This window comes from Panthera tigris, chromosome C1 (assembly GCF_018350195.1).
Source record: "Panthera tigris isolate Pti1 chromosome C1, P.tigris_Pti1_mat1.1, whole genome shotgun sequence".
NCBI lineage: Eukaryota > Metazoa > Chordata > Mammalia > Carnivora > Felidae > Panthera > Panthera tigris.
In genome coordinates this window covers 165,024,063-165,047,135 of record NC_056667.1, presented here as the reverse complement: position 1 = coordinate 165,047,135, position 23,073 = coordinate 165,024,063, and the positions used below count along the sequence as shown (strand labels likewise).

General features: G+C 39.3%; 1 protein-coding gene across 5 annotated transcripts; it reads left to right on the top strand.

Moving 5' to 3' along the window:
- The first annotated feature begins 241 nt into the window (after positions 1-241).
- Positions 242-21,137, top strand: PRKRA (protein activator of interferon induced protein kinase EIF2AK2). 5 transcript variants are annotated; one of them, XM_042994793.1, is made up of 8 exons: positions 242-531; positions 1,083-1,252; positions 4,581-4,662; positions 6,805-6,883; positions 7,942-8,059; positions 9,560-9,654; positions 16,583-16,757; positions 20,427-21,137. In XM_042994793.1, exons 1-8 carry the CDS (start codon positions 467-469, stop codon positions 20,582-20,584), a joined length of 942 nt encoding a protein of 313 aa, XP_042850727.1. In that variant the 5' UTR covers positions 242-466; the 3' UTR covers positions 20,585-21,137. The 5 variants fall into 5 exon arrangements, with proteins under 5 accessions (XP_042850727.1, XP_042850730.1, XP_042850728.1 ...); XM_042994796.1 differs by lacking the exons at positions 16,583-16,757; positions 20,427-21,137 and adding an exon at positions 13,741-14,003; XM_042994794.1 differs by lacking the exon at positions 1,083-1,252 and having other exon boundaries at positions 445-531; positions 4,581-4,711.
- The last annotated feature ends 1,936 nt before the right edge of the window (positions 21,138-23,073 follow it).

Sequence of the window (23,073 nt, the reverse complement as noted above, 5' to 3'; positions counted from 1 at the left end):
TGTGAGGCTCGCCGACCGACAAGCCGCCTCTCCGGGCCGGAAACCGCCTGTTTAAGGACACAAAACTGCGGCCTCCTCAAGGCCATGGGGGCAGCAGAGAAACGAGCACCCGGGAGCCGCGGGACTACAGCGGGGTACCGGCGGGAGCGAGCGGGACCGGGAGAGGGGCGGAGTCTGAAAGAAAAGGGGCGGGCCGGACGCCCAGGAGACCCGCGAACCGGCGGGCGGGGCCCACCTTAGAGTAAGACCCGCAGCCCAGACAGCGAGGGGGCGTGGCCGGCGCTGCTGCACCGAGGCTCCGCCTTCGCCCGTCCCCTTCGCAAGAGGGACGCAAGCCGGGAGGGAAGGGGGAGTCGGAGGAGGCGGCACCGCTGGAGCGCTCCTCTCGGGGACCGGCTGGCCCGGGGAGCGAGGACGTCGCTCGGCACCGCTCTTCCGCCTGCCGCCAGACCGTCCTTTCTTCGCTATGTCCCAGAGCAGGCATCGCGCTGCGGCCCCGCCGCTGGAGCGGGAGGACAGCGGGACCTTCAGGTCAGCACCCGAACGGTCGCGGCCAAGCCGGGCAGGGCCGGGAGTGGTGGGCACAAGAGGCGGGGCGGGAGAGCCCGCTTTCCAGCGGCATTCTGGGTAGAGCTCCCTCCCGGCGCTTTCGCCCGCGCGGCTGCGGGCGGACCCGCCAGCACTCAACTCCGCCCTCCCGGCGGCGCGCGGGCCGGGGTCTGCGGCCTGGCCCCGCCCCGCTTGCGGCCTCGGTGCGCGCGCGGGGTGGGCGGAGATGGCCCGCGGCTGCCGCCCGGGAGGGGGTGTATGTGGGGTTGGTCCTGAGCGGTAGCAGCACCCAAGACCCGAGCGAATCCTCCCCACCCGCTTTTAAGTTGTCTCCTTACAGTCCCTTTCTCCCTGCCGGTTGCCCGCCGCAGCGGGGCTGGGAGACTGGTGCGCTTCGCCATCGCTGGTGCTGGCCGCAGGGGAGCTTCGGCGCCTCCCGCATCACTGTTGGTAGCAGTCATATCTAGCCTCTGTATGCTTCTGCTTCCCTCTCCGCTTTGGCATGCAAGGCACACCTTTTCTGGTTTTTGCAGTTTGGGGAAGATGATTACAGCTAAGCCAGGGAAAACACCGATTCAAGTATTACACGAATACGGCATGAAGACCAAGAACATCCCGGTTTATGAATGTGAAAGATCCGATGTGCAAATACACGTACCCACTTTCACCTTCAGAGTAACCGTTGGTGACATAACCTGCACAGGTCTGTGTGCTCAGTTAACCCCGATGACCATGTGGGTTGGCCGGCAAGACTTGGTATTGCTTTTCAGTTCTGAAAAGTGCCCTTTTTAAACCAGGGACAGCTGTGAGGAGCAGGCTCTTGAAACTGAGACCTCTCATCTCAGGTCATGGGGACTTTCCAACTTCATTTGATTCTCTCCTTCATTTTCTCCTCTCCAGACACCAAGAGAAGCTTAGAAACATACCTTAGGATCCTCCTACGGTTTTTCCAAGAATTAGAAGCAGGAAAGGTTTTTGGAGCAACCATAGCTGGGTCAGTAGGTGCTGACAAGTTTCATAGTATCATAGATTATAGCAGATGCCCAGAGACCTGATCCCAAAATATTCTGAGCCTCTTCTCTTTGTCCATAGTGTCCATCTGGGAATTTAGGCCCGTTGTACCACACTTGATTCTGTGTCCAAACAAAATGAGGAAGACAGAAGGCTCAAATACTGCATTTCATAGCACCTTCTAGTTCCTGACCCTGTACAGGTTTTAGTAAGATGTCATCTCCTTTTTTTTTTTTCAGTTTTTTTCATGTTTATTTTATTTTTGAGAAAGAGACAGAGCACGAGCAGGGGAGAGGCAGAGAGAGAGAGGAAGACACAGAATCTGAAGTAGGCTCCAGGCTCCGAGCTGTCAGCACAGAGCCCGATGTGCCCCCAATGCAGGGCTCGAACCCAGGAACGATGAGATCACAACCTGAGCCAAAGTGGGAGGCTTAACTGACTGAGCCACCCAGGTGCCCCTCATCTCCCTTTTTATACATGAGGAAACGGATTCAGAGAGATTATCAGTAACATGCCCAAAGTCACATAGCAATGAAGTTTCAGAGTTCAGACTCCCCTTATTATGGTCTGTGAGCTTGAACAAATGATAACTGAAGTTGCCCATTTGTAAATGTAGGCATTCTATTTCTTATGTATATTTAATTGCAAACACAAAAAATATTGAATACTAAATTTGGAAGAATGCTAAGAAAACAATTCCACAAGAAGGCTGGAGTTGCACCATCTGGTAAATGAAAGGCATCATTTGCTTAGGTCCCTGAAAGTCTGGAATCCACTATTTTCCTTGAAACTGCTTTAAGAAAATCTTGAGGCTTTTTTGTCTATATGAGACAGGTGGATTGTAAATGCCAGCTACAAGTTTACTCATTATGAACCATACAATCATTGCATTACTCCTTTAGCAGATCTATTTTTAAATATTCAGTGAAAATTTAAGAAAAGAAATGGTCTTTTTCCCTTTAAGATTAACAGCCTATGGCAACCAACCATTCTGTGTAGGTCCCCTACTCTCCCCACACTGCCCTGTCTTCCTATGCAAGTTTATGTGCCTCCACAGCTTCAAATACTATCTAAAGGCTGATAATTCTGAAATCTCTGTCTTCAACCCAGCCCCAGTTACAGAACAGTCTTCCAACCTGTGCTTGCTGGGCATCTTCACTTGGATGGCCCAGACTGAATCCATCTCTTTTCCCTTAGATCTGTTCCACCTCTATTCCCTGGCTCAGTAAAGGCACCACCATCACCCATTCGCTCATAGTAGAGTGTTGGGTTTCATTTTCTTGACTCCTTCCCATCCCTCTGCCTCTTGCCCACTCTTCCACTAAGTCTTACTTCCTAAGCATCTCTGGTACCTGCCTCCTTCCCTTCTGTTTTCATTACTGGTGTCTCGGCCGCTGTCTTCGCGCACTTGGGCCACAGCTGCTATCTCACAGTTGCTCTCTCAGCTTCTAGTCTCAGGCTGTCCATTCCTCAAAGGACACTGGCATTCAAATCTTTTTGTGTCCTTCTTGCTGTTAAATCCATTCAGTGGTTTGCCCATCATCCTCTGGATAGATACAGGTTTCTTAATAGGACTTAACAGCCTTGCTTCTCAAAATGTGATCAGCAGCAACATTAGTATCACCTGGGCACTTGAAGCAACTGCTCTAGAATATCAGGCCCCATGCCAGACCTGCTGGATCAGCGACTGCATTTTAACAAAATTCCCAGGCAATTACTAGGGACATTAAAGTTTGAGAAGCACAGATTTCGGAGACTGTTCTTTGATCTCCCTTCCTACCCTCCAACTCTGTAGCCTTTCATCTCAAAACTCATCTCCTTAAGCATTCACCTACCAACTGATTGGAGCTCTTGAGAACACCATGCTCTGTGTTGCCTCTGAACCTTTGCAGGTGTTCTTTTCTCTGCCTAGAATACTCTTCCTAACCCCCAACTCTCTTCACATTACTAGCTTTTCCTAATCTTTTATGTCCTTATTGAGTTCTCTCTTCCTGCATGAAAACTTTCTGAATCCTTCCTAAGTAAAGGAGCTACCCCTTTTGTGTGCTTCCCCTCCACCCTGCACTTAAGCTTGTTTAACACATACGACTGTATTTCAGATGCGTATTTACAGGCAAAGTCCCATACTGGGCTGTGTGGTCTTCGAGGGCAGGGATTCTGTTTCATATTCCACCGTATCCCTCATACCTACGTTAGTAGATAAAGGCATATGGGTTGTATGTCCTCAGACATTTGAGAGTCACAGTTGAAATTCATTCCATATCCCTTTTCTTTCTTCCACACTGGAGAAATGGACATCAGCACTTTGGTACCACTTTTGAAGGGTTCTCAACACCTAGTTTGAACTCAGAAGGAAATTAGTTGGATTTACTATTTAGCAGGTGTGATTTCTTACTGAAATTAGGCTTCAATTTCAGTGATTAGTCAGGCCTACCCCCTGCCACCCCATTGACTACCAAGAGATACAGATTATATCAAAGACACATAACATAAATTCTCATCTTACCTGTATAAACCTTCTCCCACTGTACCCAACATGTATCTAGGACTGCTTAGCCAGTCAGGGCTTTAATCCAGTATAGGATGGACGATTAGAATAAAATTGTGCACATTTTGCTGTCAAATAGGGTTGATATAAGTAGCTCTGCTCCTTTGAAGAAAACTTCTTGCTACAGAAGAATTTCCTCTCTCTCTAGGAATAAGGAAAAGTAAAATACTAAGTTGTATTTTTCATAAAGTGTGGCATGGCCTACTTCATTACCATTTTATGTAATAAACATATACAGATTTTTTTAATATAGGGATTCATAAAGTTAAATAGGTAAAATGTTTAAAATCATGGGTTTTTCATATATTAATTTCATATGGTGAATATTTTGTTACAGTATGTAGTATGTTTTTATTACCTGCGTGTATATATACAAAAACTGTACTGACTTTGTTTTGCATTATGCAAACAGCTATGCAAGCCTCATATTTTCACAGCATATAAAAACATTTTTTTCTTAACCTTAATTCAGGTGAAGGTACAAGTAAGAAGCTGGCGAAACATAGAGCTGCAGAGGCTGCCATAAACATTTTGAAAGCCAATGCAAGTATTTGGTGAGCTAAATTTCTTTGTATTCTGCAGCTCAAAAATATCATGGCTGAGGTAAGATTAAAATTTTGAACATGGTCACAAAAGCAACAAAGTCAACAGCTGTTAGTATTTAGCTCTAAAATTCTATTTCCTTGTGAAAACCTGTCACCATTAAAGACGACTTTATCCTTAAGAAATTCAGTCCACCAATTAACTGTTAAATGAAAGCTCTTGTGAACTAGGTGTTTTCCCCCCTCACTGGGATGCGACAATACAAAACCCCAGTTTTTCTGGCAAGTATCTTACTGTATTAAGACTTTAATAACTTCTGTACTACAGAAAACAAGGAATGAAGTGGAAAAAGATCAGTGGAAAATACTCTTAGGAATTCTAATTTAGAAGGAGACAAAGAGATTTCCTTTTATTATGGAATGTATAACAAATACAAGAAGATGTTAAGGGGGATGTTAATTCTTGACATGATTTTTCCAAAATGAATTTGTGTTATCACTTCAGGTGCTTTTGGAAAGTATTAGTCCCGGAGCATCTCATGTATCATTGGATGATGTCCTTTGGTTTCTGATGGACACATCCTGGGGCATGCTGAGCCTTCAGATTCTCTTTACGTGCACTCAGTTATTCTTGGAGTTCAGTCTGGTTTATCTGCTCATAGTTGACAGCAGAGGCCCATGGGAATTTAGGATGAGTTTTTCTCCAGCCTCAAAACTTTTGCTTTAGCACGTACTTAGGTCCTCATGCAGTGCTCCTCCCGTTTCTAAGCTCTTCCAAACCATTTGAGTAGTTTAGAATGAAGCATTGACAAACTTCAGATCTCACAAAATGATTCTTGATTCTTTGGGGTCATATGTTATAGTTGATTTATGCTGGCTTTCTAGACATGCCAAAATGGCATGGCAGGTATTGGATTCTCCCCTTGCTGGTGGTGACCATGCTATTTCTGTGCAGTCCAAAGGTCAACCCAAAGTGTTGAGTACATTTGTAGAAATGAGTGTACGTAGTGTCCTTTCTGCACATGGGCACTTCGCTTTGTCAGCAAAAAAGGCTAACAAACTTTACTATATATTTGTGCTTCTTGACAGATAAGATGGGAATTACTAAGCTGTAATCAGGGCTAAAGTGGCCTGATTTAATACAGAGACTTTCTCACTTCTCCATCACAATTATTTGGGTAGCTTCGGCGTGCAGCATTGTAAGTGAATATTCATATCTCATCAGCCTATATAAAGCTTGAAGTTCTGGCAGGTGGAAAGGAAACTTGAAGAAGTGCCAATAACTGAACCTCTTTTGTCACCAAAGAAATGACTCTTCAGCCTTGTAGGTGATAGTAACCTTGAATGCAGCTTTATTCAGTGTTACACACTCATCCCCCAACTAACTAGTAAATTTAAACTAGTTAGAAGAGATTGTTCTCTTTTTCCCTAATTACAATCCCCACATGCTGGAACCAGATTCATGCAGGCCATCTATTTTATGCAGGATATATGTAAGTCTTAGGAGGATCATTCTAGCATAGAGCAGATGATATATCAAACAGATCTTTCTTCTTAAAAAACAAAACAAAAAAAAAACAAACAGATCTTTCTTCCATAATTATATGAGGGGAAAAAACAACTTTATGACCTGTATCATTCACCTTACCAGGCTAAATTTCCTAATTGTTAGTCTTCCCTTTTTGTGGCTGTAACATTAGTATGCTTTATTTAAATACATTTTTATTGAACACATAATATACAAAGCACTACAAGGCTTATGAAGGTAAGTAATCCATAGGCCCTACCATCAAGGATTTGACAGTCTGAACACAGGAGAGGTGTGGTGAGGGATGGACAAATTACATGTATTTGTAAGAGTATAATTTATGGTCATATAATTTGCCTAAGAAAGGGTCAACCCAAATGTCAACACTTCTAAGGAGGGAGAGATTATGTTTCATTGGAGTAACAGGATAGGTTTCTTAGTGGAAGTGGCATTTGAGATATATCTCAGATAATGGATAAATCATGTTCTCATCCAGGTGGGGAAGAAAAGCATTCCATGAAGAAGCAAGAGCAAAGGCATAGAGGATTAAATAGGAAATGCTTGTCATTTATTTAACAGTTTGGGGAAAAGTATTTTGTTTTATAACACTTTAAAAAAATGTTTAGCTTTGCAGTTCCTGACCCCTTAATGCCCGACCCTTCTAAGCAACCAAAGAACCAGCTTAATCCTATTGGTTCATTACAGGTACGTTGCACAGTTTTTCCTTACTTAACATGTTGTCTATTGAAGAAAGATGTCATGTATTGATGATATCACAAGGGCTGAAATAAGGAATAAATATTTTAAAGATAAGATGGTATGATATTTTGTTTTCCCAGTTGTGATCATTAGATATTACAGCACTAACTTGAAATTATTTTCCTATTTATTTACGTTTTGGATTTTCTTCCATATACAGTATCTGCCTTTGGTTTGTGGAATTCTCATTTGAGATCAACAGGACCTCAGTGCACATGGGTAGAGTGTTTTATACTTTAAGAATATTTCTTGCCACTCTTGTGACAAACCTCTTTCTCCTTCTGTTTAGAACAGAAGACTTTATAAAGAACCCAAATCGGGTAGCCTAACCCAAGAAAGGGGAAGTAGTTTATTTGCTTATTCTATAAAACAAACAAACAAACAAAAAACCTCAGCTTTGAATTTCTGCATGCGGAATATCCTTCTTGCAGATTATCCATGTGCTCTGTTGGACAGCTCCCCTCCCTATTACCCAGCCAGTCCTTTGGTCCCTTTCTTGCTGTCTGAGTTTTTCCATAGTGTTCTCCCCTGATCTTTCCTCAGCTTTGTCCAAGTCTGTCTGTTTGCCGCCTCTGCTCATCTTGCTGTTGTTGCAATGCAGTAGTTAGCTAGCTGTGGGCAGGAAGTCTATAACTAGGAAAGAGAGGCATTAGGAACTGAATGACAGTGAGACCTGTAGATGTCCTCACTGATGTTCCCCGAGAGGGCAATAGTAGCTCCTCTTTCTCTATGAGCTCTTTGATATTGGCTCTCTATGGCTTAATGGAAGAACACCATTCCTATCCTAGCAGTAAACTGCTTCAGTTTTAGTATTGTGGGCTTGCAAGATATAAAATGCTGGAGTATTTATGGGGAATGTAGGGTCTTCCCCCATTTTTTCATTGCAGAATATCATTATTCCTTTCAAACTTAGAAATGGGATCAAAATCATGAAAGACTATCGTTTATGTGATTAAGCCATTGCATAGAAAAATTACTACTAAAGCCGCATCTCCACTTTCTAGGAATTGGCTATTCATCATGGCTGGAGACTTCCTGAATATACCCTTTCCCAAGAGGGAGGACCTGCTCACAAGAGAGAATATACCACAATTTGCAGGCTCGAGTCATTTATGGAAACTGGTAGTTACTTCTTTTTACTCTCTTAAAACTGAAGACATTTGAAATACTTTTACATGATGAATGACTATAGAAATTTCTGTTGTGATTTCCTTTCAAATATTTCTGTGGGGAAAAATTGATACACTCCTGTTCTACTGTCTCTTTCTGCAATTGAACTTAAGTTAAATATTTGGCTTAAGAATTCTTATACTTCAGGGGCGCCTGGGTGGCTCAGTCGGTTAAGCGTCCGATCATGATCAGCTCAGGTCATGATCTTGCAGTTTGTGAGTTTGAGCCCCGTGCTGGGCTCTGTGCTGACAGCTCAGAGCCTGGAGCCTGCTTCGGATTCTCTGTCTCCCTCTCTCTCTCTGCCCCTCCCCTGCTCACACTCTGTCTCTCTCTCCTTCAAAAATAAATAAACATTAAAAAAAATTTTTTTAAAGAATTCTTATACTTATTAATTTGTTATTTTTCAGAATCATGGAAAATCTTGTAATGGAAAGTAGCAAATAATTGACCCTTTACACAGTCTGCACTGATGTGTTAGTGACTTAAAAATCATTTTAGAAAAAAGCAATAGTGAACCTCTTAGGAATTTCAACAACTATTGTAGAAGATTGGAGGACTAGAAGAAGATCACATTTGAAGACAAGATGATTAATAAGAGGCTAGGTGGCAAAAACTAGCGTGAGATAAAAATAAAGTAGAAATCATCCTTTTGAATGATAGCAACTTCCATGTTGTAAAGGCCAGAAACTACAAGGAAAAAGTCTCTTAATAGAGCACTAGTGAGGGTTCCTATTTTCACTTCTGCAGCCTGTTTCTATCATTCTTAAAATGGCGTGAAATGAAATTTTACCTTGGCTAGATAGTAGTTTCAAATAGTAAGCAACTGTTTGCCCTTGAGAGGCAGTGTGGACCAATGCAGAAAGCACTGAACCAGAAGTGGGAACTTCAGCTCCCATGCTTGATGCAGTCCTTGGTGTGCAAAGGTAGGCCGATCACTAATCCCTCTGGGCCTCACGTTTTAAATCTATAAAATAAAAAGATGGAAGTAGATGATACTTATGATGTCTTTCAACTGCAGTTATCTTCCCTAAGCCCTTTTTATTCATGTTAAAAAAATTCCACACAGTTGTCAGTGTATAGAAGTTTACAAGCAAGAAGTCGGCATCAAGAGATAAGAGTTACAATTCAAACGTACCTTGATAAATTTGAATGCTTGGTCACAGTTAAACCAAATGGGATTCATTGAAGCTAGGCAGAGGGAAATAGAGCTGTTCCAAACACAAAGTATAACTATTAAAGATAGTTAAAGTTTATTAAAGATAAACTGCCAAAGAAGTGCCTTCAGAAATGTAAGAATTAACAGTTGTATGAGGTACAACAAGCAAAGATGGCAGGTCAGCAAAAGAATAGTGTATAAAAATCATCAAAAACAACATTTTACACATCTGATTATTCTCTGTGGACATTAATTTCTTTCCTAAACCTACTTTTTTTTTTTTTTTTTTTTTTTAGGAAAGGGGGCATCAAAAAAACAAGCCAAGAGAAACGCTGCTGAGAAGTTTCTTGCCAAATTCAGCAATATTTCTCCGGAGAACCACATTTCTTTAGTGAGTAATGATCAAGACACCTATGATGTCAATGTGATTAAGTAGCTCTTACTGTAGGAAACTTCCCTAGATTCCTTCTTGTATAGACACCTCAGAGTTGCAATTTTTAAAAATCTCCTCACTGTTGAGTTCTACACCACCCCAGTTTTAGCTGTCACGGGGTGACTAGGTGAGAGGGCTTGGGAGACAAAATCAAATTCGAAATCATATGATGGATTCTAAAATGATAGGCCAGTAGTGCCATTTTTGCCTTCAAATTAACAATGCATTCCCATGCCTTTGTTCATTCATTCATTTATCCACTCAGCAAACATTTAGTGAGCTCATACTGTGTGCCAAACTTTGTGTCAAGTGCTGTGCATACTGTGAATAAGACAGTTTCTGCCCCTAGGGAATTTGTAGCTTACTGAAAGAGAGAAGACCCCAACAAACTGGTCCATAGAGAGGGTGCTCGGGAACATAGGAGAAGGATCCAGCCAAGACCAGGGGTTTCAGGAAGACTTCTTGCAGGAAGTAATATCTAAATCAAGAACTTAGGATGAGAACAGGAGAAAAGAAACCCAAAGAGGAAAAAAAAAAAGCACGTACAGACACCTAGGAGTAGTAATACATTATATGCCATCCGGGAACCCTACATAATTTGGTGTGGATAGAGCATAAATTTGGAGGAGAGTGTCTCAAAGAGTCAGGCCAGAGAGGCAAAGAGGGATTAAATCTGGAAGGGACTATTATAGTAAAGAGATTAAATTTTATCCTGAGGGCAGAGCAAAATCATAGGAATTTTAATCTGGGAAAGACAGGATTAGAAGTGGAATCACCGGCTGCACTGTGGTGAGTGACTAAGTCTTAGAGAGATGCTAGAATATTGTTACAGAAAACAGATGAGAAATGATGGTGGCCTCTACTACACTGGTGGCAGTTGAAATGGTCAGTGTGTAAAAATTATTTTGAAAACCGAAGTGAATGGGGCATGGTAACTGATTGGATGTGGGGAGTAAGGAAAACGGGGGAAATAAACATTTTTAGATTGGCAACTGAGTAGATGATGGCACCATTTAATAATATGGGGAACACAGAAGATGAGTGGGATTTAAGGGGGAGAAGATAGTAAGTTAAATGCAGAATGTATTGAATCTGAAATGTTTGTAGAATATGTTAAGTAAAGATAGTAGGCAGCTGGGCAAACAAATGTAAAGCTTAAGAGGTTAGGCTACACGTGACATATTACTTGTGATTCTGATATTTAGAGATAGATACATCTTGTGGTACATTCATTATCTGAGTGTTTATGAGGTAGGGAATGAGACGTGAAGATTATAGCAGTGCCAAGTTTATGATAAAATAAGGGCTCATTCTTAGAGAAAAAAAGTCAAAGACATACACATTAATATGATTTTGGTTTTACCTTTTTAATAGAAAAACATAAAACATTGCACCCACTTCTTTTAAAATTGGATCAGAGATGACACCAGAATCACAAAGCACAGATTGGTTTATAGGTGAATTCTGTTAAATCTTCAAGGAAGAGGTAATTTCCAATGCCATTTAAACTCTTCCAGGCAATACGTCTATAACATAGGGGAAGCTTCTAAATTTATTTTTCAAAAACAACAATAACACTAACACCAAAACCTGACAATAGCAAATCCTGATGGAAAAAAATTATGGATTAATCTCCCTTATAGTGAAAAACCTTAGTAATATATTCAGTGGAACAATAAAAGAATAATATACCATAGAGAGGTTGGGTTTATTTCAGGAATGCAAGGATATTTCAAGGTTAGTAAATCTGTTACTATAATTAATCACATTAATGGGTCAGAGAAAAACAATCTTCCCAATGGGTGCCAAAAAGATACTTGACAATCATTGATAAACACTATTAACATATCCCTATTGTGATTCAAAATATATACCTCAAAAAAAAATCAAAATCATAGTTATGTATTTACTTATTACATCCCTTCCCATTAATTTCATAAATATGACAATGATATCCACTAATGGCATTTTTTGAACCTTGTTATAGAGGTACCAATCAATATAATTAGACAAGAGAAAACAATAAGAGGTTGAAAATCAAAAAAAGGAGATATAAATGATCATTAACTGCAAATAATATGATTGTGTTCCTATAAAATCTGCTAGAATAAGAGAATTTATCAAGGTAATTGATCATAAAATTAATAAAATCAATAGCTTTTCATATTATTTACAGTTATGAAAGTAACCACCACAATAATTAAAGAGGATACTTAAAAATTGCTTCTGGAAAGGGGACCAAAGGTAGGGATGGAGCAAAGCTCAGGATTATTGCTTTTATAATTCTGTACTATTTGACTTTTTGTTGTGTGTGTGTACTACTTAACAAAAGTTATGGAGCTTGGTAACATTGATCATTTTATAGTAAAATAGAAATCTTTTTTAAAGTGTACTTGAAAAAAATCAACAGTTTATTTATAGATATTAAGAGGTAGAATAAAAGAGATCTTATTTTCAACAATAGAAAAGAGGATAATGTGCCAGGGAATGAACGTAAAATGAAATGTGCAGGACCCATGTGAAAAAAACTTTAAAACTTTACTGAAGGATTTAACAGAAATTGAATATATGTAAAGCTGTTTCTTTATTAACAATAGGAAGACTCAATATTGTTAATATAGTACTTAAGAAGGTAATGTAGTCTCAAAATCTGCTGGAATTTGGGGCACCTGGGTGGCTCAGTTGGTTAAGCATCTGACTCTTGATTTGGGCTGAGGTCATGATCTCCCTGTTGATAAGATCAAGCCATCAGGCTCTGGGTTGACAGCATTGAGCCTTCTTGGGATTCTCTGTCTCTCCCTCTTTCTCTGCCCCTCCCCTGCTCATTCTCCTTCTCTGTCTCTCAAAATAAATAAACTTTAAAAACCAAACAAACAAGCAAACAAAAAATCTACTGGAATTCACTTTGGATCTCAATACAGCTTTACTGCATTTATCTGGAAAAATGAACTCTCAAGAATAGCCAAGAAAACTGAAAAGAAAGAGTGCCGAAGGTGGGGTTATACCTTACCAGATATACTGTAAATCTATAGTGATAAAACACGTACCGGTACAGGAATAGACAAAGGATAAAATAGAGAACCCAAGTATAGACCATAATCATATAGGAGTATAGGATATGATAACAGTGAGATTTCAAATCAATGGGCAAGAGGATGGATTATTCAATAAATAATGTAGAAGTAATTTAACAGCCACATTTGCAGGAAGGAAAGGAGAGGAAGCTGTATATACCTGTGCATGTGTGACATATTTAGGTTGCTCCCTTATTCCTTATATCTAAATAAATTTCAGATGGATCAAAAATGTGAACATAAGAATTGACAGGCTCTGTGCTGACAGCTCAGAGCTGGAGCCTGCTTTGGATTCTGTATCTCCCTCTCTCTCTGCCCCTCCGCTGCTCTCACTCTCTCTCTCAAAACTAAACATTAAAAAAAAAGTATGACCATGGGTTGCCTGTGTGGCTCAGTCGGTTAAGTGTCCGACTTCGGCTCAGGTCATGATCTCACGGTTCGTGGGTTCGGGCCCCACATCGGACTCTGTGCTGACAGCTCGGAGCCTGGAGCCTGCTTCTGATTCTGTGTCTCCATCTCTCTCTGCTCCTCCCCTGCTCATGCTGTCTCTCTCTGTCTCTCAAAAATAAATAAACATGTAAAAAAAAAAAAAAAATTAAAAAAACAAAAAAAGTGTGACCATAAGAATTGAAACCAAGTATGAGAAAACTTGGAAGAGCTTTCCTTTTTAAAATTCTTAGCATAGGGAAAAATATTTTAGTATAACCTATAAGCTATAAAGTAGTAGAAGATTTATAAATTTGACTACACAAAACCTATTATTATATGGCAGTAAAATTTGTAAATAAATCTAAGAATAAGAAGAAATTATTTGGAACACTGATCTATAAATGGACTGTTTTCTGTACCACATAAAAAGCTCTTACACATCAATAAAAAAGATAACCCTGTAGAAGAAATACAAATGGTTAAAAAAAAATGATCAGCTTCATTCATGGACATTAAACTAGATACTATTTTCACCTTTTAGATTGATGAAACCTACAAAGTTCGATAGCACCTGCTGTTGGCGAGGGTATCTGAAAACAAGCACCCTCCAAGAATGTTGATGGAGGTATAAATTGGTTTAGAAATCAGTCTGGAAGTATTTATCAAAATTAAAAGCATACATGTTCTGTGACTCAGTTCTACTTCTAGAAATCATCCTACAGGTAAAGACATCCAAGTGCAAAAGAGTTTTATTGTAACATTGCTAGTAAAAGCAAGAAATCAGAAATAACCTAAAACCCATAATTGAAGACTGGTAAGATAAATATAGTACATATATGTGCATTGACATGAGAAAAATGAACAAGATGTAGAAGAGTAAGCTATCATTTTTGTTTGAAAAGAAGACTGTGTGTGCTTGAATTTAGAACAGTTATAGAAGGATATTGAAGAAATGTTTCAACATTAAGTACCTCTGGGGAGGGCAACATAAGTTTCCTGGGTAGAGATAGTAAGCAAAAGAGACTATTTTTCATTATATATTTGTTCCTATTGCAATTACTATATCAAAGAATGATACTTTTTAAAAACCAAATTTTAAATTTCCAACTAAGGAATATGAAATTCTATTTAAAGATCCTGAATAACCAAAATAATGTTGAAAAAGAAAACCAAAGCTAGATGCATCACAGTCCCAGACTTCATGTTGCTTTAGAAAGCTGTAATCATCAAGATAGTATATTAATGGCATGATAACAGACCTACTGATCCATGGAACAGAATAGAGAACCCAGAAATGGACCCACAAATGTATGGCCAATTAATCTGCAACAAAGCAGGAAAGAATATCCAATGGAAAAAAGACAAGTCTCTTCAAATAGTGTCAGGAAAATTGGACAGCAACATGCAGAAGAATGAAGCTGGACTATGTTCTTATACCAAACACAAAAACAAACTCAAAATGGATGAAAGACCTACAGGATACCATCAAAATCCTAGAGAAAACAGGCAGCAACCTCTTCGACCTTGGCCACAGCAACTTCTTACTAGACATGTCCCTGGAGGCAAGGGAAACAAAAGCAAAAATGAACTATTGGGACCTCATCAACATAAAAAGCTTCTGCACAGTGAAGGAAACAACAAAACTAAAAGGCAGCTATGGAATGGGAGAAGATTTTTGCAAACAACAAATCAGATAAAGGGTTAATATCCAAAATCTATAAAGAACTTATCAAACTCAACACCCAAAAAACAAATAATCCAGTGAAGAAATGGGCAGAAGATGTGGATAGACACTTTTCCAAAGAAGACATCCAGATGGCCAACCGACACATGAAAAGATGCTCAACATCACTCATCATCAGGGAAATACCAATCAAAACTACACTGAGATACCACCTTACACCAGTCAGAGTGGCTAAAATTAACAACTCAGGCAACAACAGATGTTGGTGAGGATGTGGAGAAATGGGAACCCTCTTGCACTGTTGCACTGCAAACTGGGGCAGCTGCTCTGGAAAACAGAGTGGAGGTTTCTCAAAAAATTAAAAGTAGAACTACCCTATGACCCAGCAATGGCACTACTAGGAATTTATCCAAAGCATACAGGAGTGCTGATTCGAAAGGACACATGTACCCCAATGTTTATAGCAGTGCTTTCAACAATAGCCAAATTATGGAAAGAGCCTAAATGTCTAACTGATGAAATAAGGTGTGATTATATATACAATGGAATACTACTTGGCAATAAGAAAGAATGAAATCCTGCCATTTGCAGCAACATGGATGGAACTGGAAGATATTATGGCAAGTGAAATAGAGAAAGACAGATACATGTTTTCACTCATATGGAACTTGAGAAACAACGGAAGGCCATGGGGAAAGGGAAGGAGAAAAAAAATAGTTATAAACAGAGAGGAAGGGAGGCAAACCATAAGAGACTCTTAAATACAGAGAATAAACTGAGGGTTGATGGAGGGGATAGGAGAGAGGGGGAAATGGGTGATGGGCATTGAGGAAGGCACTTGTTGGGATGAGCACTGGGTGTTGTATGTAAACAGTGAATCCCAGGAATCTACCCCCAAAACCAAGAGCACACTGTATACACTGTATGTTAGCCAACTTGACAAGTTATATTAAAAAATAAAATTTTAAAAATAAATAAGACTAAGAATAGCTTGCCCTACTTTGTTTTTGGCGTACGATATGAAAGCAATTTGAGAAAAATAAACGAACATGGTAGAAAGGGATGGATATAAGGGAGAAAAAAGGGGAAAAAAGAAAACAAAAACCATAAGCTCGGTTGGGATCTGGGAAAAGTCTGATAAGAACTTTTAGACGTCCTTCCTTTCATTTGAATGACTTGTTCTTCTCAAACCTAACTTGCACATCGCACCTTTTCTACAGTTTGTTTTCTGCTCTACAGCTGTTAGTTACAATGATTGGTTGGTATTTAATACAGGAAATCATGAAGATAAGAACATTGGTTTTTATTTTAATTTGTAAATTGCTCCATTAGGCAGATTCAGTTATTTGCAGGTTGGTTTATACTGCTCTTAAATTTCTTAAGACATCTTTTTTTAACATACATCTTAATGTGGCCATCAGAAAATTTGGCTGAGAGACCTTTGTCCTACACAAAAGTATTTTTAAATACTTCCAGTATATTATTGTATGTGTTTCTTTCTTCTGTAACATTGTGGTATTTGTTAAGAGTGTCCTTGTTGGTGTTGTCTACTTTAAATGGGAAGTTTAACCAAATGGTATCCATTTAAACACGCTCTCTTGGTAGAGCATTAAATGTGCCTAATAAATACTTTTAATTATATCATAGCATTAGAGCCCAGTCAGAGTTAAAAGTCTTAATTTTCATCTCTGTTTTTCAGACAAATGTAGTAGGACATTCTTTAGGATGTACTTGGCATTCCTTGAGGAATTCTCCTGGTGAAAAGATCAACTTACTGAAAAGAAGCCTCCTCAGTATTCCAAATACAGATTACATCCAGCTGCTTAGTGAAATCGCCAAGGAACAAGGTTTTAATATAACATATTTGGATATAGGTATGATTTTTTTCCTTAGCTTACCTCAAAACCTGTTTCTTTTTAAAAAGTATTTGAAAAACAAAACCTGTGTTATAATTTATTTCATTGACCAGGGATTATAAATATAAATATATATATTTTTATATATAAATATATATATATAATATATATATTATATATTATTATATATATTAATATTATATATATTATATATAAATATATATATTATATAATATATATAAATATATATATTTTTTCACACACACACATACATTTATAAATACATTTTTATTTATAATAAATACATATTTTATACATATATATAATTAGAAAAGTAATATTTATCATTGATCTGTCTGTCCCATTCTTATAAATAATGCTAATAGCTATCATCTATACAGTTGTAATAATAAAAACAGTAGCTCATATTTATAGTTTTATTATAGGCCAGGCACTGTTGTGGGGATATTACATATTTCAACTTAACTGAATTCTCAAACTAATCCTGTGAAATAGGTCTATTATTTTTACATATAAGGAAAGAAAGTAAGGCACAGGAGAGGTTCGGAAACTTGCCTGAGATGACAGCTAGTTAGTGGTAGAGTCAGATTAGGGGAGGAGTCCCCTAGACACAGATACTGTGTCTATTAAACTAGCCCTGATGGAGAGCTTGACAAATAAAAAGGCACCCACACTTCTAGAACAAGTACCAAGGTTGTGGGGGCCAGACCCCTTCTCTCCACTTTGTCACCATATGCCCATTCAAGGATATCAGTGGGGACAAGTACTTTATAACTCTGTTCCATCCCAGCTATTCTAGATTTCTTCGAGCTCTTAATCACTTAGATAGACAAACGTGGACAAATTACATAGCAAGTCAGTTTGGAATTTAATTAGCTTTATAAAGCCGACCTGTGTTTGTGGCCTGTGTGCATGTGCGTTTGGTGTCTTGACTTAACATGTGTAATATGTGAAGAATTTGATATCCCTTATAGCATCCCCAGTGGGCTATGGGGACCTAGCTTGAAGGAGCTGTTAGCTGTGGTGGTTAGGTGCTTAAAGAACTTCTGATTGTCTGCTACTTCCCGAGTGCAGTATCTTAATATACTGAAAATGATGCAGAACCTGGGAATTTAGTACGGACACATTGTCAGAAAAGATGGCTGATGGGAGACGATTCATTCAATAAATATGTTGCAGGGAGTATGGCCGGAGTCACAAAAGATGAGTCCACAAACAAAGTGCAGTTAAGTGAAGGTCCTCATACTTGAGTCAGAATGAAGACCCCCAGAATGAAGCTTCTTTTTATTAGGATAATTGCTAAAGACTACGTGCATAAAGTCAGCTAAGCAAGTGTGTTAATCAGTCTAATGGCTTAGCTTTTCAAGGTTGAATTTCGAGTTAATTGGTTTCTACAACACTAGGAAGGGTCAGGTGTGAAGGAGGATACGCCCTGGACAATGTTAATGGCTCTAGGCATTCCTTATGCAGCAGCAGCAGTGGTCAGCTATGTAAACATGTCCTAAGGCCTTGTACCTTCTCCAGCCCTTCCCTTTTGAAGTCTTTTCCTTTGATGCTTCTCTCCTGCATCTCCCACAAACATATTTGTAAGTATCTACACTTTGTTGAGTGTTTAAGATACAGAGATGAATAAGCCATGTTATGAATAGGACTATGGATAGTTTTGAATCTGGGAAAAGAAGGAAACTTAAGATGGCCTTTGAGATTATGAATTAATGATGCCTTTAAAACGAATCTTACCAATTTTAAGAACTAAGTAGTTCTTGTAAATATAGAACAGCAATCTAAAAACCACAGCTAATTTGGCCTTTTTTTTTTTAATTCGGTTTATTTGTTTGAGAGAGAGACAGAAAGCAAGCTGGGGAGGGGCAGAGAGAGAGAGATAGGGAGACACCGAATCCGAAGCAGGCTTTAGGCTCCGAGCTGTCAGCACAGAGCCTGACACAGGGCTCAAACTCATGAACTATGAGATCATGACCTGAGCTGAAATTGGACACTCAACCAACTGAGCCACCCAGGCGCCCCTAATTTGGCCTAACGTCCATGCAGTTACCTTCCAAAGAACCTAAATGTTCTCCAAAAAAGATATGCAAAAGGCCAACAAGCATACAAAAAGATCTCACTATTAGTCATCAGGGAAATGCAAATCAAAGCCACAGTGAGGTACTAATTCAGACCCACTGGGATGATGACTATGATGAAGAAAATAGAAGATAACAAATGTTGACAAAGATGTAGAGAAATTGTAGCATTCCTCACTGCTGGTGGGAATGGAAAATGGTTGAGCTGCAGTGGAAAACAGGAATTTTGCTGCTCTTCGAATGAGTTACCATATGACCTAGCAATCCTGCTAGGTATATACCCAAAAGAATTGTAAACTGGTATTCGAACAAATACTTGTACACACATGTTCATAGTAGTACTTTTCACAGTAGCCAAAAGGTGGAAACAGCTCAAATGTCCATAAGCAGATGAATGGATAAATCAGTCGTGGGTTATACATGCAATTATTATTATTCAGCCATGAAAAGAAGTGAAGTTCTGCTACATGCTTCAACATGGATGAACCTCGAAAACATACTAAGTGAAAGAAGCCAGACACAAAAGGGTCATGTTGTATGATACCGTTTATATCAAATACCCAGGGTAGGTTAATCCAAGATGGTTGCCAGGAGCTTCAGGGGAGGGAAAACAGGGAGCAACTGCTTGATGTATCTGGTGTTTCTTCTGGGGGAAATGAAATGTTGTGAATGTTGTGTAACTAGTGAGAGGTGGTGGTTGCACAATATCTGAACGTACTAAATGCTACTGAATAGTTCACTTTAAAATGGTTAGCATTATGTTATGTGAATTTTACCTCAATTTAAAAGAAAACAAAAGAGCCTCAACGCCAGCACTAGAAAGCCTCTTCACACATGAAGTCATTCCACTGTATCTGGATGTTTCCTGTTATATGGACTCTAGCTGAAATAGCATTTAATCATGACCACTTTTAACAAATTGTAACTCACCTGTTTCTCTTTCCCTTGTGTCATCTAACCGTCTTTAGTGACAGTGATTGATCCGTTGATGAGAAGAACATTTGTTTCCTGAGTTTAAGTATTTTTAAAACACCCTAACCCATATGCAGTATGGAACTAGACTATCTGCATAGATGTATAACAAAAGAACATTGAAGGCAAGAGAGAAGTCTTGCTCTGAACCCTGTATTTCCTGGTTCAGATGTCTACTGAAAGTAACTCTAGACTTCATAGGGAAGAAGACAATCTCTCTAGTTCTCTAGCAAATGGTTTTTTCCTCTCTAAAAAAGTCACTGTGGTTCAGTTTGCAAACACTGTTCAACTAGACACATTAGAATTGCCTTGGGAGCTCTTAAGAGGAAATGCAAGAATCTGGCCACTCCAACCCCTAGCCCTGTGTGTCTGATTGAGCCTGCATTTCTTTTGAGCTCCGTCAGGTGATTATGAAGCCCAGTTGTGTTTGAGAGCTACTGGAGTTGATCAGTTGTGTTTTGGTGTCTGTTTGTATAAGAATGATAAAGATGTGGAGGAAGCAGAGTCCTATACCATGGGTCTATAAAGGAAGACAATAGTAAAACCTTGCTTTCACAGAGAATCTGCTTTCTATCCACTTGGTCTTAACTGTCCCGTTTGAATGTCATTGCAGAAGAGCTGAGTGCCAATGGACAGTATCAGTGTCTCGCTGAACTATCCACCAGTCCCATCACAGTCTGTCATGGCTCCGGGATCTCCTGTGGCAATGCCCAGAGTGACGCAGCTCACAATGCTTTACAGTATTTAAAGATAATAGCAGAAAGAAAGTAAGCCTGAAGCAACTTAGAAACCCCCCGTAGCACATAAGAAGTCCCCCTTTCACCCCTTCCCAAGTAAAATGTTTACTATGTTTGAGTTTGTGTGTCATTTCTAAATCTCTTCATAGAGTCCATCAACACCCCAGATTTAATTATCTCCTGGTAGTTATTAAGCTCTTTTTAATGGCTTCAACTTTGTATTGGTATATTGTATTTATAAACTTTGTACCATAGGCAGAGTGTAGCGCCCATTTTACAATGCCATGTACATAGAAGGAAGAAATTGCATGTTTGTTGTTGATGACCATGATGAAGATGATGAAGACTAAAACTACTGCTAGCAACAGTCTTTCTTACTGGTGCTTAACCTCTTCTTTGCGCAAGGCTTTGTAAAGGGAATTCGAAGGAAGCCCCTTAGAACTACAAGCGTTGAGGAGCGCACTATCAGGCCTCTGTTGAATGTGAGTGTTGAATTTCAGGGAACATGATTGGTCTGCTGTTCATTTGAATCCATGTAATAAAAAGCTGTTGTTATAACAGATTCCGTTCATTTTATTAAAGTGTTACTGACCTGACTTTGGCCCCTTCTTTTTAGCCATTCTTGTGAGTGACATAATGTGGATATTCTGTTATTTAAGTATCTCTAGTGTACTTCTGAAGGTCAAAGTTGAGGAAAAAACCTATGGCCTGAGCAAAAATTCACAAATGTATACATGATGAATCACTTCCATATTTTCTCTAAGCAACTGCAAGTTGGTCTTTTTCTTCAACATAACTGTTTGTAGATGAGTTAGTTGAAAAAGCATTAGTAAGATTACCAAAAAAACCCAAAAACTTAAAATTGAATTATAACTCAATTCCATTGCAAGAATGTTTCAAACAAAGCAATGAATGATTGAAAGGTTAAGAGAGAAGCTTCATGAGCAAATTTTAATTTTGCCTTTTATGTTTCCATATATCATCATCTAACACCTCAAGCAGTCCATCTGCCAGCACCAGTGGATAGTGCCCCTTTTGTAGATTAGATGGAAGTCTCAGGCCTGTTTTCAGAGCTCAGGGAAAGCTTCAGAGCAGGAGAGCACTGAATGATAAAGGTAGGTTTTGACAATCTCAAGTGATAATCTAGCAGGAAGTATGTAACAAGTATTTTTCTGTCTGGGAAAAAATCAGACCTAAGTGGAATCCTTTGAGAAGAACAAAACAATAAAGGAAAACCAATGCATGTAACTTATTTAAAACTGTAAAGAACACTTTCATATTATAGCTATACATATCAGTTAAACCATGGAATTCTAAGGATCTGTTCTTGATGAAGTTAAGGAATACACAGTCTAGAAACAAATTTAGGCATAAACAGGAACTTGTGGGTCATTAAGTTGAGACTACTTTAGGTTTTTATGAATGCTCTGGAATATAGAAGGGGCACAATGAACTTTAGAGATGACAGACTTCTGCACAGCAAAATGCCGACTTTGAAGAGGGTAAGTTGAGGAAAGATTTCATAAGGCATCGGAAAAAGAAAAGATCCTGGTTGGGGGGGAGGGGGTGTGGAGAGGAGGACGGGAAGGACTATAATTTGGTTCTAAATAGTACTGATGAAATGATGAGGTCTGAGTATAAGGTGCTCAGAAATCCTATTCCTCCTGCTGACTGTTTTCTCTGCTGCTTTCTGGATCTGGAGGAAGCATGTGTTTTTAAAGATACTGTTTGAATGTCCCCTCTGTTGGGACTTTCTAGGGAGTGAGCTGCACCATCAGGTGATCTTTAATACCATTTTGTTCACCATTTTCTTAAGGCTCTTAACCCATATAATCAGTTTTACCTGTTAACCACATTAGGTGAATTTCCCAAATAGGCTTTGAGCAGGCAACAATGCCATAGCCTCAGTTCTAACAAGGCATCAGTTCTAACACATGATAGGCATCAAGTGATGAATAGAAGAGTGACGAAGGTAGCAATAGCCCAATATGATAATATGAATTTAATAAATTATGAACACCAATGTGCCCAGCACTAAAACAGGCTTCTGGGATACAGTGTTGACCCACATTACATTATGTAATAAATACCCATTTGGGCTCACTGATAGCAAGGGACATGATAGGACCCCAATTAATGGAGGGTACATAACTGTTAGTACATAACTGTTAGAAACCTGACGGCTGCAATTATGATAAGTGGCCAGTCCAGCATGCCAGCCTGAAAGATATGGAGAGGGTCTATAGAACATGGTAACACAGATGGTCAGTTAGCAAGGGTACTGCTCTATCTGTACAGTCAAATCAAGGTGGATGATCAGTAGGCTGACAGCAAACACCTCAATAAAAATGATCCCTCATCCAGTTTCCAGACCCAAGCCAGTTGTTGGACCCAGACCCATTGACTGAAAGAGAATCTGGGTGCCCAAGAGGAAGAACCCTGTAAAGGACCAATGACATAATTTGTGGGGCCCAATGCAAAATGAAAATCTGGGGCTCCCTGATAAAAAATTAAGAATTTTAA

Coding starts and splice junctions, on each gene's coding strand:
- PRKRA (XM_042994793.1), top strand. CDS start 467: ATGTCCCAGAGCAGGCATCGCGCTGCGGCCCCGCCGCTGGAGCGGGAG. Junction 9,655..16,582: donor CGGAGAACCACATTTCTTTA/GTGAGTAATGAT, acceptor TCTGTTTTTCAG/ACAAATGTAGTAGGACATTC. Junction 16,758..20,426: donor TATAACATATTTGGATATAG/GTATGATTTTTT, acceptor ATGTCATTGCAG/AAGAGCTGAGTGCCAATGGA.